The sequence below is a fragment of the Semicossyphus pulcher genome, unplaced genomic scaffold (assembly GCF_022749685.1).
Source record: "Semicossyphus pulcher isolate SPU_LCO1_2020_fin unplaced genomic scaffold, fSemPul1.0.p SCAF_5, whole genome shotgun sequence".
Lineage (NCBI taxonomy): Eukaryota > Metazoa > Chordata > Actinopteri > Labriformes > Labridae > Semicossyphus > Semicossyphus pulcher.
Genome location: NW_027211726.1, coordinates 17,550,592 through 17,568,386, shown reverse-complemented (window position 1 = coordinate 17,568,386; position 17,795 = coordinate 17,550,592). Strand labels below are relative to the sequence as shown.

General features: G+C 42.3%; 1 protein-coding gene across 1 annotated transcript in view; it reads right to left on the bottom strand.

The window, feature by feature from the left end:
• Positions 1-732: 732 nt before the first annotated feature.
• Positions 733-17,795, bottom strand: part of gabbr2 (gamma-aminobutyric acid (GABA) B receptor, 2) — a 182,141-nt gene continuing 165,078 nt past the window's right edge. Inside the window, exons 15-19 of the mRNA XM_069680996.1 lie at positions 16,340-16,564; positions 16,073-16,255; positions 15,171-15,300; positions 7,295-7,412; positions 733-4,413 (exon numbers count right to left, since the gene is read on the bottom strand). Coding sequence (XP_069537097.1) covers positions 4,248-4,413; positions 7,295-7,412; positions 15,171-15,300; positions 16,073-16,255; positions 16,340-16,564 — 822 coding nt within the window. The 3' untranslated portion in view covers positions 733-4,247. The remainder of the gene's footprint in view (positions 4,414-7,294; positions 7,413-15,170; positions 15,301-16,072; positions 16,256-16,339; positions 16,565-17,795) is intronic.

Genomic DNA, 17,795 nt, shown 5'->3' with positions numbered 1-17,795 from the left:
TCAACACATCACACAAGTTACTTAATGTACATATGACATTTTAAATGTGAGAAACGCTAACCTTTAGCTTGCTAAGATTAGCTTTACGATTTAGCTTCTCCTCACCTGTAACAGATTGGGTTCAGTAGGGGTGAGAATACAGGCAATTTGTAACATTGGTTAGATGTCTTTTTCACCTCAGCACTGTAGTAGCTAGCTGACAAGTGGTTCATTTTAAAGGGAGATTTAGTTAGGCACTAAGTTCGCTAAGGCTGCCGCTAAATGATTCTACATAGCATCATTTTACTGATATAACCTTAAAGCTCCTGTGAGGAGTTTTTTGCTGATCATGAAACAGACTGAAATTAATTCTGATGACTCTATACGAGCTACAAAAGCAAAACAGACCATCAGCGACAACATTGATTATTTAGTTATTTTAATGCCTGAAGCTGCTGGTGGGGGGGCAGGTGTCAGACGAAGCGATTAACTGCACGCTGCCTTTGTTTACATTTTTCAGGGCTAAAATTTTAAGTGAGTGATACATATGACGTTAAAGAAAGAGGGATAGATTTTCTGTTAAAAAACACCACTAAAGCATGTAGAGGACAAAATAAGAAATGAGGTACAGCTTTGTCCACAGGGGGCACCAAAATCAACACAAAACGCAAGTTCCTCACAGGAGCAGCAATGGTGGCTCCTTCATTGACTGGATTGTACCAGGTAAAAGTCTCAGACGAAACAGACGCGGCGTTATTTTCAGTCTCACTTTATTTAACGATGATGTGAAAAGTAAAGGCTGTCCATAACATTCAGACAAGAAAAGAAGAATGTTATTCAAATCCCCCCCGATAACAACTAATGGCTCCAAAAATGTTCAGGTGTTCCAAGTGTGATACTTATTTTATACAACTTTTTCATATCTATACCTCATCTGTACATAACATAGTTACAGATACTGTAAATTAAAAAAATGACTTCCAAGTATCCTTGTGGCGCATTAGTGAAATATCTCCTATGTAAAAATGAGAATGTACGTAAAGATCTTTTACATATACATATATATAGTTCTCTATTCTTTCTGTAATAAGAAAACAAGTTATTGCCCCTCTTGAACATGTTGCATTAAACATTGGTTTGTTTACCGTTTAAACTCTTATTGAACTGAACTCCATGTGATAGCACACATCAAACTGACAGAACAGTAACAGTATGGACCTGTGTGTGTTTTTCCACTAAATATATACGTCATATTGTTATATTTTTGGACATGTATGTTCCGTGTTTTCCAGAAACCCTGATGATGACACATACAAAGATATAATTATATACGTATATGTCACTTCTGATCTTTGAACTGAAAAGGTAGAAAGACCTTGTGGCAGATACGAACCATCGGCGTGACGCTAGTTATTATTACAGGAAACAATGAGCCCTTGACCCATCACAATTTGCATTTGAACAATTTTTCATCCGTGTTGAAAAAAGGTTTAAATGAATGATAATAAAAGAAAGAAAAAAATCAGGGCACATTTAAGAAAAGAACAGAAGCATACCTGATGATCTGCATTTGGCATTTTAGATGGACTAAAAAAAGTCAGTTAGTAATTTGGTAAATGCCAGGAGTGGTTATTAGGATTGATCGTTTGCTACTTCTTTCACTTTATTGCCCTCAGTGAATTACTGCTAAACCAGTAGCATAGTTGATATGATGATGTTTGTCCACTGAGAATCTTGGCATTGACATGTGTGAGCTGATCAACAGGTTCAAAAGAACTTAACTCCGCGTTGTGTAACGAAACAGAAAAGTAAACTGGAGGTGAGAGGATGACACAACAGAGTGGATTTGTCACGACAGTTGCAAAAACAGAGGTAACTCTGTGAATTATACATTTCATTTCATGCCGTCTTGAGAAAGCCAAATACCAAATATCCATACATGGACACCATCATCAGGGTATCAGCAAATTGTACACAATCACATATAATGTAATATATAAAATGTGCAGTTGGTTTCCGGTTCTTCTGGAGGAAGAACAAACCCTCTGACAATGTCTCTCACTCACATGTCGAGTGACCGTGATTCTCTGGTTGGCAAAAGGTGCAGGGGGGGAGAAGCCGTGACTCCTTGGAGGTCTGTGCTCGGGGGGGTTTCCCTGCTCCTGTGCTCGGCAGGGGCTGGAAGGGGAGGAGCTCCGACAGGAAGTCACCCTGATATGTCCGATAGCAGACGGATCTCTGCTAGCTTGTCTCCCACGCCGACTCTGTATCCTTGACTGGCCTTTTGAACTGAAGACTGAAGTCCACTCCGGCTGACGTGGAGCTTCCATGAAGGTCTCCCACACTGTCCCATGCATTGAGGCGTTGAATTGAAATAAATCTATGACACGTTGTACAATATACAGATGTGTGGCCGGATGTTTGTAGTTTGTTGTAGTGCCATGTTCACCCTATGTATGTACTGTGGGTCCTGCAGGCTACAATATAAGACAACAGGCACAGCGCTCAACAAACGCCTTAAAAACTAAAAACCAAGACACCAATGGTGAAACATATGCTGAGAACAAACCTTCTCACTCTTCATTAAAGTCTGTTTTTTTCTGTCCGGAGTCCCTGCTTCCTTTTCTCCTGCACGAGGACACTTTTACAAAAAACATGACGACACTGTGCCGACGAGCGTTCCGCCCAGTGCAGCCTCCTCCTCGGGCCGAGTTCAGCGGCACATTTCAGTAGCAACTGAGGTATGTTCACTGTTGCTAAGTGTGAAGTGATTTCTTCATGACACTCGATATGAAAGAAAGCCCTGTGTCTGTGCTTTATGCTCTATCGCCGTGGCCCGGGCAGTGGTGTCGTCACCGTCTGGGGAACTGAAAGCTACAGCCGGTCGGGGCTCGTTACACGAGGCTCATGTGTGTGCATCGCCTCATGGAAATTCAGGTCAGTCCGAACTCGTGGTGGGACTGGTAGACCTACATCCTTTCGAAAGAAGTCTTCTGATAAGTGAGTCTTGTGCCCTTTTCGCCTCTGACGTGAACCCCGTCTCACTTGTCTGTGCTGGTTAGCTGTGAGGGCCGGATCAGGGGACATCTTTAACAGTCTACGGAGACCAATCAGTGAGGATCAATAAGACCAGGCCTTGTCTGAACATAAGTGTACACCAAATTGTGTGCATTTCTTGGCATATAACACACACGAACAACTGTGGAACACTCTTGTGGTGTCTTTTAGCTCTATTTTCTAACACGATGCAGCCTTGTTGATCTGTGTAAGAGGCATAGCATCACTATTCTGTATAACATGCTTTCTGAGCACATATTTAGTGACATATGAAAGGCCTGTGCAAAGCCTCTAAAGGAACCAGTGCTGCAAAATTTAGCAAAGTGGAAAAATGTGCATCTTGCTCCAAGTTCCAGGGATGGCCTTTTTGGTGTCCTGTGACTCACACGCTTTGATGTATCTTAAGCTAATTTCAACAGTTACACAAACCACTGTAGATCTCTTTCACACATACGGCTAATTCTTTGTAGGGCGCCATGTTTCAATCACCTGCCTCTGTTTCCAGCTCCACACTCTGAACCCCTTTAATAGTCCATTCACAGCATATACAAAGCTTACAGTACATCAAAGTCAAAGATATTTACATGTCTTCATCAGGATGGGAAGGGGACGGGAGCAAATCGGATGATTTCCTTTGTCGTGTTTTGTAAATTCCATGTCTCCGCAGCGGCATCCAGTCACCGAAGCGGTGAAATACTCGAGTTTGATGACGAGCTCGCACGTGGCAGCGAGCCGAACATACAACAGATAGAGACCAAAAAAAAACAGACGACCCCTCTTTGAAGCAGATAAGGCTACACGTCAGGTCAGAGCTGCTCCACCGCGGCTCTGCTATCGGGGTGTCACTGGATTTGTGCATGTGTGTGTAGTCGTGTATGTTCGTATGACCGTGCATATGTGTATATGCAAGGGGGAGCAGCTGAACAAGGGGACGTTGCTGTGAATCATGGGAGTTTTTATGGGTCATCCAGTGCCCACTCTGTCTCCTCCCACCCCCGCCTGACTGAGGGTTTCAGTTCTCAAGAGAGGCCGGGGTGAAGAGGTATGAAGAGTGAAACTTTGCCCTCCCCCCCTCCCTCTCTTCTCCCCCTGTCCTCCTTGTTCCGAGACAAAATACGCACATACGCTGATGACATCAGTCTATTTGTTGTAGAAAAAAAGAACCATATATGTCTCCTCTGCAAAGAGCCAGGTGGGGGAGGGAATGAAGCTCACAGGCCGGAGACCATAACCCGGTAGGAGGGGGGCATGTGTCTGTGCCGCGGGCTGGAACCAGGGCTGCCGTTGGGGCTGGTGCAGCTGGCATCGACCCCTCCTATGGAAGGTAGGTAGGCGTGGTGCAGGATGGGCAGCTGCAAGGACAGTCGACGCTGTATGCTGCAGATAGGGAAGGAAAGACAGTGTAAGACAGTGATAGAAACAAACTAAACACATCATATAAATCTACTTAAATCTACCTTAACTACTTACATTTAGGTATCATTTAGCGGTTACCTTCCTTTATATAGGTTTTTTAATTACACAACTGAGTGGGGCCATAAAAATCTTCCATACTTTGTTCCTTAGGGACTGAAAAATAAGATGTTTCTCCAAAAGTCAAAGAATTAAGTATCGACAAATCACTGCTAGCAACAGGCTGCTAGTCACTTAAGCTACTAGCAGCCTGTTGCTACACTGCCCAATACGTTGATTCGAACTTAAGTCCCACCTCTGACCAGGCAGAAAGACAACCATAGTTTAGGATTATGGGGTGGCATTTGGGGTGGCCAATCAGATTTCAGGGGGGGCCCATGCCACCCCAGGCCTCCCCCTAGAAACATCCCTGTTGCCAATTAAGTTTTTGCAAACTTTTTATGAACTGAAGTACGCTCCAAAAGAAGACAATAAAACAACCTTATTTCACTGTTTTATGTGTAATGAAAATAAATGTCAGGGTAAGATTTTTTGTGTGTTTATGGAGTGCCTCCACCAAAATCTACAAGTTGCTGTCACCCGATGAATTCAAAGTAAATGCAACTGCTTTGCATTTTTTCCCCACGTGGTAATGACAAGAAGAAATAAACTGTGGTTACTATGGTTACTTGGGATACTTGAAACTCAAGTTTCAGAAACATGACAAGCTTGAAGTTGGACATAGCTCTTGCTGTTTCCAGAACATGCATTGCGTTACCCTGTTAGTCTGATTCCTCCCTCTACATATCAAACAGATATCAGAGATGTCTCGATGTATGCCATGAGAGAAAATCACATATGTGCTGAGGATCTAAGGATCTGGCAGCCATTTACTGAATACACGGAAACAATACCTCCAGCTCTAGTGGACACGCTGTAACCTTTAAACTGGCTCCACTACAGGCTTATACTAACGTCTAGTTGAAGGGAAATCTATGTCATGACGTGAGATGGTCTCCTCCTTAATTATATATATGTACATGTGCACTCGTGTGTACATCAGTATGTGCGTGTATGCATGTGTACATGTAGACGTGTAACTTTTTTTCTCTCCTTTAGCATTACTTTCTGTTTGTTATATCATACAGGCATCATTGTGCTCTTTTTAGAGGGAATAATTAAACATATAACAAAAAACAACTTTAAGTTGCATAAAGATTGTGTTTGTGTAAACAATATTGTTGGTCTGTAACAGGGTGGAAACTCTGATCCTGGGATATAAGTTGGAAGTCTTACATTTCCGATCACACCACTGTCCTCCACTTCCTGCCTAGCTACATAAAAGGCACATTACTTCCTGCATGTGTTACCATATTAAATTGATATAAAATCATAAAAGATTATGTAATGCTATGAATTAAACTACCAAACCTACGGTATATAAAGTAGTCAAACTAGTGCACAAGGAAGGAAAGACACAAGCTTTGGTAGCTCTTAACTCTTTACCCTAACTAATAAACTATCAATGTAATCACACGCAGCTAGAGACACAGGAAAGATGGATCACACTAAACTAAGTTCAGCTCCCACAAGCCTTCAGCAGTTCTTCTAATTGTTTTCCTGTATTCTTCAGCAGCCTCATCCCCTTCTTCTTCACTCCTCCTGACTAAACCTCTAATCCACCGTGCCTCCCAGCTTCTGGGATCATCTGACAAAAAGAACATTTCATGCTTCCGCCTGCTGTCACAGTTCGCACCCTACCTCGCCAGTGCTAGCGCCACTTCCAGCCGCTCGCAAGGAAATTACATAACCAAATGCCAGTTATGTAAAAAATTAAGAGGGAGGGGGGATAAAAATCAAACTCATTCAGCGACAGACCCAGAAAACGTCTTAACTAGGTGAAGTTGGAAATATGAATGGTGCTCAGGCTTATTCAGTTCTCTAGACTATTTGTGAAGGAAATCTGTTTATTTTTTGACACAGACACTTAAAACTTACATGCACTGAGCATTCATCGTGTCACACAACATATGTCCTCCTCTCTCTTCTTTATCTCCTCCCTCTCTCTCTCCCTGCCTCTTCATCTCTCTTCCCTCCATGTGATCAAACATTCATGCGGCATGGGAATAGCTCCGAGTGTTCCTTTACTTCTGTTCTCCTCCCTGTCTATTTTCAGAGCTGCTTCCCAATGCGAGCTGTAAATCACTGGTTACATAAGCATCTGCGAGTCTCTACCTCTCTTTTCTTTCTCTCCTCCTCCTCGCTCCTATCTAAATATCCTTCTCTCTTAATCTATGCTCGCTCTGTAACTGCCCCCTTTTTAATATTTCACCCTCTTGTCTGCTGTCCCTCCCTTCTCCATCCCTCTGCGATGTGCAGTCTTCTCCTGGTTCTGGTTAAACGAGTGTGAGAGGGAGATCGCTCAATGATGCATGAGGTGTCCCCCCCATTGATGAAGTCGACATCCCTCAGCCTTATGCATGGCGAGTGTACATCTGCGGTTGTCGCATGAGTGTTTTGAGTGTCTGAGACCGCCGAGTTGAGACAACAAATCAATCAGCAGCGTGTCTGAAGGTACACACTGTACCAACACGTGTTTGTCCGGGAGCATATATGCTGCATGATGGGAGGACACACATGCTCTCTACGTGCTGTTTATGTATGTTGGTGTGCGTGGGAGAGAAAAGTACAGGGCTGGTCCATTCTTTCGCAGAGCTCTGTTGCCAGAGCAACCGCCGGAGAGCTGCTGGTGGTTGTGATACGTGTGACGTGTAGTCTGATGAGAAAGCTGACAAGACAAGAGGGGAGGGGAGGGAAGAGGAGAGGGACGCGGGGGTAGAGGTGCAGAAGAAATGGGAGTTCTCACTGTTCGGGCGAGTTGATATCCTCCAGGGGACCTCTGTTTATTCTGGAAGGATCCATGGAGCCCCACTGCGCCTGGGGCTTCTGCTCCAGATGGTTCTTTAGTATCGACTTCTCTCCGTCTGTACGGGAAACACAAGAAAAATAGGATCAGGCTGGCACCTGAGACATGACATAAATGGGGTTTTGGTCTTAACTGTTCTCTTCTTCAGCTGTTTGGGAGAGGGAGGGATTACTTTGGAGCTGATACAACAAACGACTCATCAAAGAGCGTGCTACAACATGTGTTTTTATATTGATACATATTCTGTCTACAATTTGCACATTGAAAGATGATGGGGTGGAGAGAGAGGGGAGAGTTTGGCTTTCCATAAGGTTAGGAGTCCAAGGTAACCGACCAACGTCTGCTGGAAGTGAAGCCCTAAAACCAGAGCAACATTTCAGTTACACCTGAAACTACTTTTTCGTAGAATGATAAAGAGTTTTGTTTTGTTTTGTTTTGTGAACCCTCTCTATGAAGGTTCAAGCTCTGAATTCAGGCTGTTCCTATCTTGTTTTTTTAGGACCAGAAGAGCTGTGCACCAATTCAGGGGCTGCATCCTTCGAAGGACGTATTTGAAGGCTGATTGCGTCACAGCGGTGCGTCGAAGGCTGTCCCATTTCGAAGGCTCCTTCAGACCGACAAATGTGTCCTCGTTTTCCCGGGACATGAAGGATCCATCGGGTGCATCCTTCACGGCCCATAAGATTCACTGCGCGCCAATTCAAACAAGATGGCGGACTCTCAAGCAGCAGAGGAATACACTTTTATAATGCTAGCTTTTTGATTGGGTTGAAACCAAAAACTTTTACATTTGAATGTTAAAAAAATGAATGGGGCAAAATTCTCTTAGGTTATGTGATGTTAGTTATGATAGCTAGTTAACCAGCTAGCTACCTGTTGCTAGGCGACAGGAGCCGCGTTGAGGTGCAAGGTTAAGGGCTGGAACAGCTGGCAGAACAGACCAGAGTCTCATTTCAGTTCGGCCTTAGCGTTCTACGTGGGCTACGAATGACTCAGCAGACCGCGTCCTTCGAGTGATGCAGCCCCTGGATTGAGACACAGGTCATATTTGACCAACAGAGTGGATACGTGTTGTTACACATCTAGCCTGGCTGAGTCTTCTGGTTTCATACAGTCAGATTTCTTTTTAAAGAAAGGAGTCTCCCTCTTATGGTCGTTATAAAATGTGAAGTTTAAAGGCCCTCAAGCATTTGTCCACTTCTCAAGTCTTCGGTCTAACAGCAGCTCTCCCTCCTTGATGCTAATGACATGGAGGAAATGGCCACTTGTAACAAAAGAACCCTTCCATCAGCCCGAAAGTAGAAACAAAAGAGGCCAATCTCAGTCATTATTCTGATCCGACAAAGTGTCAACTGACTGTAAACTGAAAGGAGACAGATTGCATAATCTAATCACATCACATATTCAGGGTGATATTAATAGAACCTGTGTGGGACCAATTCAGAAAGCGGAGACGGAAGCAGAGCGGAAATAAGTTTGGAAGTTATTAAGAGAAAAGCAAATTGTTCTTATTCAGAGAATCCCAAGGTGATTTCAGCGCTCTCCAGATGTTGCAGAGGGAGGCAGACGTTCAGGTGAAAACAGAAGAAAGGCAGGATATCACTTCTGTCTACCTGCAGAGTCCAGAGATTCCCCTCATGTGTCCCAGTTTTCCCAGAACTCTCTGCCCTGATTCCCTCTCGCTCGTTGCCCCGATCGGACACCTGAGCCAGCTGAACTATTTCAGCGCAGACTCGTCGTCTTTGCAGTCTGAAAAAAAAAGCCTAACCTTGTAGCTCTCACAGCTGAGATAAAAGCACAGGGACACATACATTCCTTTATACACTTATTTATTATAGATTCAGAATGTGTCTTCATGCCACAAAGAAAGCTGTTGAGCTTCTTTTAATGTTGCTCGACCTCAGACAGGGCCAGCACTAGTTTTACTCTACTTAAATGAAAATATGGGAACATGAGTCAATCAGGTTCACATTGTAAATCTCATAATAGATCTGTTCATTGTAGTTTCACTTTTATAGAGAGAGCAGACAGTAAAACTACAGAAGCCCTAAGCCGACATTCATCCATGCATTTTATGTACTCTGTTTTCCCGTACGATAACAGATGGTTTGCGGTTGTTTTATCGCGATCATGATTTATTTATCTCCTTATCTTGGGATAACAAAGCTGGTGATAACAGGATCATGTTCATGCTGCCATTGCCCACACTAATGAGGGAAGTTAAGCCTGTTTCTATGTTTGTTTTCTGCGTTCGCAACTCTGGGGACACGAGTTATGATCATCTGATGTTACGCTGGTGCAGCGTTGTTATCTCGAGAAGTCGAGATCTCAAGAAAACAACTGAAAAAACACAGTAAATAAAATGGATGGATGGATGTCCACTTAGGGCGTCGGTATGAAACAAAGCAGAAAATGTTATTGTTTATTTGTTTACCTGTGAACTGAGTCGCACACAATTCGTTGATCTACCTGAACCCTTTTGAAAATGGATGAGGCTGCTGGTGGTCCTTTCTTTTTTTTTTTTTTACATGATCCAGTTTAATTCAAAAATAAATATTTAATATTTTGGAGCGCTGGTTCAGCTCAGTTGGTACAGTCCTAAATGCTCTGATCGCAGGCTCGACTCCCGGTCTGTTGATCATTTGATGCATGTCATCACCCACTCTCTCCTCCCCACATTTCCTGTCTCTTCAGCTGTTCTGTCAAACAAAATAAATAAATGAATAAATAAATAGTATTATAACTACAGCCTTCAATGCTTTTGCAGCAGAAAGCTAAGGTGTCCGTCTGTCGCTGTGTTGACGCAAAAGTGCACTGGCAGCATGAGACGGCCGTGATCTTGCAGGAGAATGCAGTGTTCAAAAAGTAAATGAACCAAAGTAGCCAGAGCATAACTTACAAAACTCTTTGTGTTTTTTTTAGACATGGCCTATGAAATCAAAACATACAGAGTTTAAACAACCTGTGGAGTGTTAAGTAAAAGTTTCATGTTTCTACTTTTAGAATTGTTTTGGATCAATGTGTGTTTTTGTGTTTATGTTGCAAAATTGGATGTAAAAATCAGTGTAGCGACTACACCGCTAAGAGGCTAAGTGGGCTCTTCAACTTTGATGCATCGACACAAAAAAACAAACAAACAAAAAAAACAATTTAAATTCCAGATGTGTTTAAGTGTTTAAACTTAACTCACAACTGAATAACAAAAAGCAAAATGTAACAAGGCGTGATGGTCAGCAGAAAATATCCGAGCCTAACTCGCCCTCTTTCTCACACCACCCAACTGCACAGGTAACAAAAGGTGAAACCACACCCAGGTGCCAATTACAGGAAGCGAATGTCTCCCACTCACGCCATGATGTGCTGGTTAAGCACAGGAGCACGTTCAGTGACAGACGCATTCATTTTAAACTGTGCACTGAACCCTTACCGTAGATCAGCTGGATGATTGTGCAATAACTAAACTGTGCAACATGTTGAAACATAAATTCTGCCTTCATTTATAAATAAATCTTCCTTTGCATTGTAACTCTTATTTTGCATTTAACTTCATTTTTGCATTTAAATTTATTCTGGCAATTATATTTAATTCTAGCATTCATATTTAAATCACCATATATCCACATCTCATCAGCATTGAAGCGTTATCTCTTATTTTATTGCATATATTAACTCTTATTTTATCAAAAATATAATGCTCATATTTGACATTTTTTCTTACTTCTATTCTATGCCATATAAATCTCTATGCTTCTCTGTCTCAGAGCAACTATCACGCCCCAAATTTCCCCCCAGGCATTAATAAAGTATTTCTGATTGTGACTGAACCATGAAAGGAGTGCGACAAAACAAATTATAATCAACAAAGGAATAAAGCACATTATGGCTCCTATGTCTGATTTTTGTATTCCTGGCACAATTTCAATACTTTAATAATGTAATTTGGTAAACTGACTGAGATAACCTTTGACCTCTGGTTGTACATCTACTAAGAGAAATATTTCACAATAAGCCAAATGTCATAGCAGACTCATTACTCTTGCAGAGTTCAAAGGTTAATGGTTTCAACAGAACGGCTGCACAAACTGTCCACAATGTTCAAGAATGACTGCTGTATCAGGGTATGAGGAAGCTCATATGTATCACAGCGCTGTTAATTAACCACCTCTGACTCTTAAACCTAAAGTCAGGTCTCAGAGGCGGCTGTGTCAGAAAACCACAGTTCTCCATGTGCTGGTCCATATTCATGAAGACAAGAGATCAACACTCACCCTTTGTGAGTGAGCGTAATCGCTGTTGACACGGCGTTCTACTCTTATAACCGCCTCTCATTCACGCAACCCCCGAACACATTCGGACCAGCTCTCTTATGAATGCTGATGACTACAGTTAGGAGCCGGCGATGGTGATGATGATGACTGTCGAGCGTAAGCACATGGAGGCTGGGAAGAGTTTATACGCTGCTGATCTTTAAAGTAGCTTTAATGACCTGTGATTTTATTTCCATAATGTGTGTCACATGTACGTTTGTCAGCTAAAGTGCCGCCTGCACTCTCTCTCACCCTCCCTCCTCGCAGGATCATTATCACGAACACTTCAACCACCCAGAGACTCATGCGTTTCTCTCTGCGTTAAAGAAGTATTAGCTGGATCAGTCTTTAGCTTAATGGGAGACTGGTTTAAAGATGATTAACGCAGGTGGACTGAGCTTAACACATACAAGTAGAAGAGACTGCAGAGAGGAGCAGGTAAACATGGCTGTGCTTCATAATCTGACACTCCTTTACAGAAGACAGATACAAACACATCAGTGACATTTTATTTGATCTCTATAAAAACACGTCTCTAAATGAATATTCAAACAACAAAGTGTCTATATTTGTCTTTGTACTCTCCTGACAGAAGCTGAGACAGCTCATACAAAGAGTTGGAAATAGATTTATTTTATGAGCCCACACAATTTGATTTTAATTTCACAAAACAGAGTCTGACATCAGCTGCCAGCTGCTGCCGGGACTTTAGGGAGATTACTCTCAACAAATGGAAAATGTGAGAATGTGTTTACTGAAATTAGGCTTTTAGTTTGGAAATGTGTTACAATTTCTTTGATGAATGGAAATATAATCTGAGATACAACATTGCACTGATCCTGTAAAATCTCTCAGATCACTTAAAAATCGTATGACTGACAAGATTTGATTTGGTATTCTACTTAGCCTTTTTAAAGGATTAATAAAATGTTACAATTTCACAGACAGTTGCTTCTCTGTGAATAATCTACTACTTCCTGCTTTCTTTGTTCCATAAAAAGACGTCACCGAGCTGCTCCATCAACCAGTCGTGCAACAACACGGACTTGTTTCTATATCAAAGCTATCCTAGCAAAGTTGCCATCTGATATAATTACACTGCTGATTCTGATTAGTTAATCACGACATTCAGAGGTCTGTTATTTCTCGATAACAGGCCGTTGCTATGAAGAACAGACCGTTGCTAGGGATTCAGCTTTAATCACTCAATCCGGAGGACAAACTGTAATCATATCAATCTGCCGACAGAAGTTTGGTTAAATTTGATGTCAGTCTGTTTACAGAGAGGGAAAAAAGAAAAGAGACAGAACAGCGGAGAGAAAGCAATAAATGTTAAACGATGCAAAAACTGTAGACTACGAGAGATCTACAAAACTGAAGACGGCTCATGAAGTAAACATTAAACAGAACACAGTGTGGGATACTACTGAGTTTAAAGACGGTGAATGGAAAAGAAAATGTCAACAGACTGACAGTGACGAGACAGAAAGCCTCAGGTGCTGCGCTGATTCCTGCGGTCCCATTCACCGTGTCTTTACCATCAGTGGAAATGTTTCCATTTAATGTGAAAAGTAACAGCTAGCTTAGCTCATTTTAATGTGAGTAATAACAGCTAGGTTAGCTCATTTTAATGTGAGTAATAACAGCTAGGTTAGCTCATTTTAATGTGAGTAATAACAGCTAGCTTAGCTCATTTTAACGTAAGTAATAACAGCTAGCTTAGCTCATTTTAACGTGAGTAAAAACAGCTAGGTTAGCTCATTTTAACGTGAGTAATAACAGCTAGCGTAGCTCATTTTAATGTGAGTAAAAACTGCTAGCTTAGCTCATTTTAACGTGAGTAAAAACTGCCTGCTTAGCTCATTTTAATGTGAGTAAAAACAGCTAGCTTAGCTCATTTTAAGAAGGCTACCAAGTTAACCGTTGCTATGGGCGCAGCTCTCACTGTGAGTGTAACAGAATATTTTTAAACGGAAAACAGAAATATAATCATTTTTAAATTAATAACATCATTTCTAAATCAAATGGTCAAATTATTGATTTCTTAAGTAAAAGCTTTGTAATAAGTGCGATAGTGTACAGTGAGCAGGCTGTTATTGCCAAGGAACCCCTTTAGGGTAAGACAAGACCAAGTCCTGCGCACCCTCTCCGGGTTCCATTCCACAACAACAACCTGCTCACTAAACATTATCTCTAACATATCAACCCCACCTCATATAATTTCAAAGCCAGGCCATATTTTGTCTAACACAGGTTGTGAGTGCACAAAAGAGATAAAGAGAAGAAGAAATAAAAGGAGAAAAAGAATAAACAGAAGAAGCATTGGACACGTTGCTTTGTGATGTACCCACTAACTGTCATCCGTTTGTTGCGTAACTGTGAACTTTCACACATGAGGAACTTCTCCAACAATTCCAGCACGCTCCACTCCCAATCCGCAGAACGAGCGCAGATGTTTTTACTCCTTTACCTTCTGAAACTCAGACAGATCCATTAGACACCCCTGAGAGCGACTTTGTGCCGGCGTGTGCATCAGATGTGCTGAATCTGGCTGCTGTACATCCCCAGCACTCTGCGTCTGTTAGAATGGAGCCTCATGCAAAGCGATGGCGCTGAGGTGGAACGATTCACTGATTCAATTTTGGGAACCCGACTTCATGATGTTTAAGAAGCAGCTGTATCAATTTGAGCAGGCTGTGTCGGGCAGGGGAAACCGACACAGGCTCACTACTGGAAAATATGGACATGTGTCATGTCTTAACACCCTCATTTTATAGTTTCTTTTTGGTTTTTCTAGACAAAAACCTCAATAATTAGGTGCAAAATCAAGTCTTAACGATGAGGTTACAAGAGTTGATAAAGTGGGACTACAGTATGTGTAAAGCTTGCTAAGCAGCAGTGAGGTACTGTGCAGGTACTGCGGCTAATCCTATGACTCATTCTCAGAGACGTCACAGACTGACTGTCAGACAGAGGGCTCTCGATTCCCTTCTTCACCTGCAGCTGACAGGAGCTCCAGCAGTGTCAAGATATTAAGTCAAACTGCTGCTCTGAAATCTTTTACTAGAACTGCTAAATATGCAAACGTAAACGTGGCAAGTAGTTATTATGGGAATATGTATGAGAATTAGTTTCCTAATTTTTACTCACCAATTCTGTAAATAATAATTCTGTAAGTAATACATTTTAATAATCTGAATTTCCAGTAAATAAAAGACTGAATTAAAAAGTACTGAGCTGCTCATTCGGGGTTGATTTTGCTCGTAGGCTGCTGCAGTTTAGTTTACATCCACAGGTAGCAGCACTGAGCTCTACCAGTCGGCTCAGTACCTTTGTGGACAAGCTCCTTCTACATTTTAGGGGAGTATTTTTCACTTCAATTAGATTTTTCAACACATTTTAACAAGTACTAAACGCCTCAAATAGTAGGGGTCGCACAAACAGCCTGTAAGGATTGTGATTGATAGAACAACAGAGGGCTCCACGGAAACAGGCGGCAATGGCCTCACCTTTGCCGTCTGTGAAGTTGCGTATGCTGAGGATGTTGTTGGCGTCTGGGTAGTGGTTCTGTTTGATGTAGGGGGTTTTCTCTGGGGTGTCCTGCAGCTGCATGGTCACTTCCTCCAGCTCCTTGTCCAACTGTTACACAGAAACACAAAGAAATCATTAGTTTATGTAGCTTAGTTTTTGTAAAACATGAACAAAAAAATGTATTTTTTTTTAACTTAAAGTTTGCAAAAGACAACCTGGTAGTACTATTAACCATCTGATTGGAAGCCAAGGTAATTGCTGCAAGATTTTTGGACATTATAGTCAGTGTCAGTCTGACAGTCTAAAGAATGCAGAGCACATGCAGGGTAACAAGAGGAGAGAAGGGGATACTTTATTATCCCGCCTGCACGCCTAATATACTAATATAACTGCGTAATAACAACGCAACACAGGCTGAACAGCTGAAGCAGCCAAAGCTGTTACTGTATAATGACAAGGTAACAAGGGGAGAAGAGGGGATGCTTTATAACCCACACAGAATCCCAATGGTTACTGTGTAACCACAGGGTTTTTGAGACAGGATTTGGTTACATATTCTGTATATATCGACACCTTTCTATAAACACTTCATAAACGGATGAAAAAACAGCTCAGAAAACGTGACCTCCTTGGCGGATTTAATCAAAAAAACAACTATTATTAGAATCTAAACTGGACACAGGAGAGCTACCTTTATTAACTATTCAAGTTCAGAAGAGTTTAGATCCCTCTTTCATTCTCTAATTGAATCTCATTCACGTTTAAAAGCTTCTTCTTACATCACTATTGCATAAAAAACTGTGCCACCCACTGCACCGTCGTCCTGTCTTGTATTATAAGGATCAAAGGATTAAAACGAGGTGTATTTATCAGCTCAGACCTCTGTTATCCTCATGCGGAGTCGGTGGTTATCGGTCTGGAGCCCGTCCAGTCGCGATGTGTTAGCCTGGTTGACGCTGGTGACTGAGGTGGAAGTCTTGGAGTCTTCCTTCTTCTGGTTCTGGGTGAACTTTAACCTGCGGTTCTGGGTGGCTGCGTCTGGGTTGGTTCTCATGGTGATAAACTAGAAGAGGGGTTATGGGTATAAATGTTAACGCTGCATTTTTAGCTTTTTGTGGTTTATGAATGTAACCAAACAGAAACTGACCTTAGGAACGAAGACCAGGCACAGCGTGATGGTGCTGCAAAAGATGATCACCAGCGCCACGATGCAGAACTGCACGTTGGGCTGGTCCCTTGTTAGAAAAGACACCGCAGCACCGATGATGCACATGATGCCCACGTTGTAAACACTCATCCCGATGTATTTGCTGTCGTTGAGAGCGGGGATGCTCACGTTCCTCGTCTCCCACGCCAGGAAACAGCCAAACAACTATCAGGGAAGAGAGAGAGGAAGAATGCTTTTTATTGTTCCTTATAAATACGGCTGAAGTGCTGGTTGAGATCAAACATTTAATTTCGCTTAGCTTCAGGAAACACTAAAAAAAAATCAAATAAAAATTGACTTCATAATATGACAAAGCCTTAAAGAGGAGAAGCATTATCTGAAGAAAGCCCACCAAAAGCAGCCGCAGGTTTCATGCTGGTGAAATGTTTATTCAGAGTGAACTGTTTGTTTGGTGGAACATTAAAGTTGCAGCAGCAGCCTGCTGAATAATTCACTGTGTGCTGTGTAAAGAGGCCTGTCTGCTTACTGTAAAGTCTCAATGAGAGTTAGTGCCATGACAAGCAGCACAATCTAAAGAGCAGACATCGGGGATCAGTGAAACTCAGGTGTGGATACGAGTGTGAGGTGCTGGTGAAGCACGTTTATTTTAACACGTGTGAGCGTATGTGTGTGAACCTTTGTGCTCCTTTATGCTGCTGTGCCTCTCTATGCCTCATACAAATGTGGGCTCCTGTCAATCATTTAATAAAAACCTGCATTCTCTCAATCTGCTTAAGATGATGTACGACTTTGTCTCACTTCTTTTCCACCTCTGATTAATGAAAGCCTTTACAGTAAACACCTCTGTATTCATGTATGTGTACCGATCAGCCATAACATTTTGACCACAAGCCAAGTGAACATTTTGTCCTCGAAGTTTACATGTTGGAAGCAGGAAAAATGGGCAAGCGTGAGGATGTGAGCGTCTTTGACAAGGGCCAAATTGTGATGGCCAGTCGACTGGGTCAGCGCATCTCCACAACCGCAGCTCTTGTGGGGTGTTCCCGGCCTGCAGTGTTCAGTACCTACCAAAAATGGTCCAAGGAAGGAAAGGGTCAGGGGCGGCCACGGCTCATTGATGTGCGTGGGGGAGCGAAGGCTAGCCTGTGTGGTCTGATCCAACAGAAAAGCTACTGCAGCTCAAACGACAACAAGTTAAAAGGTGTTGACTTGGCCTCCAAAATTCCCCAGATCTCAATCCAATCGAGCATCTGTGGGATCTGAAGTCTGATTCATGGAGATCTGCTGCTCACGTCTTGGTGCCAGATACCTCAGCACACCTTCACAGGTCTAGTGGAGTCCATGCCTCGACGGGTCAGGGCTGTTATGGCGCCATAATGTTATGGCTGATCGGTGTGTATGTTCCATGTAAACAAATTCTGACAGCTGGAAGTAT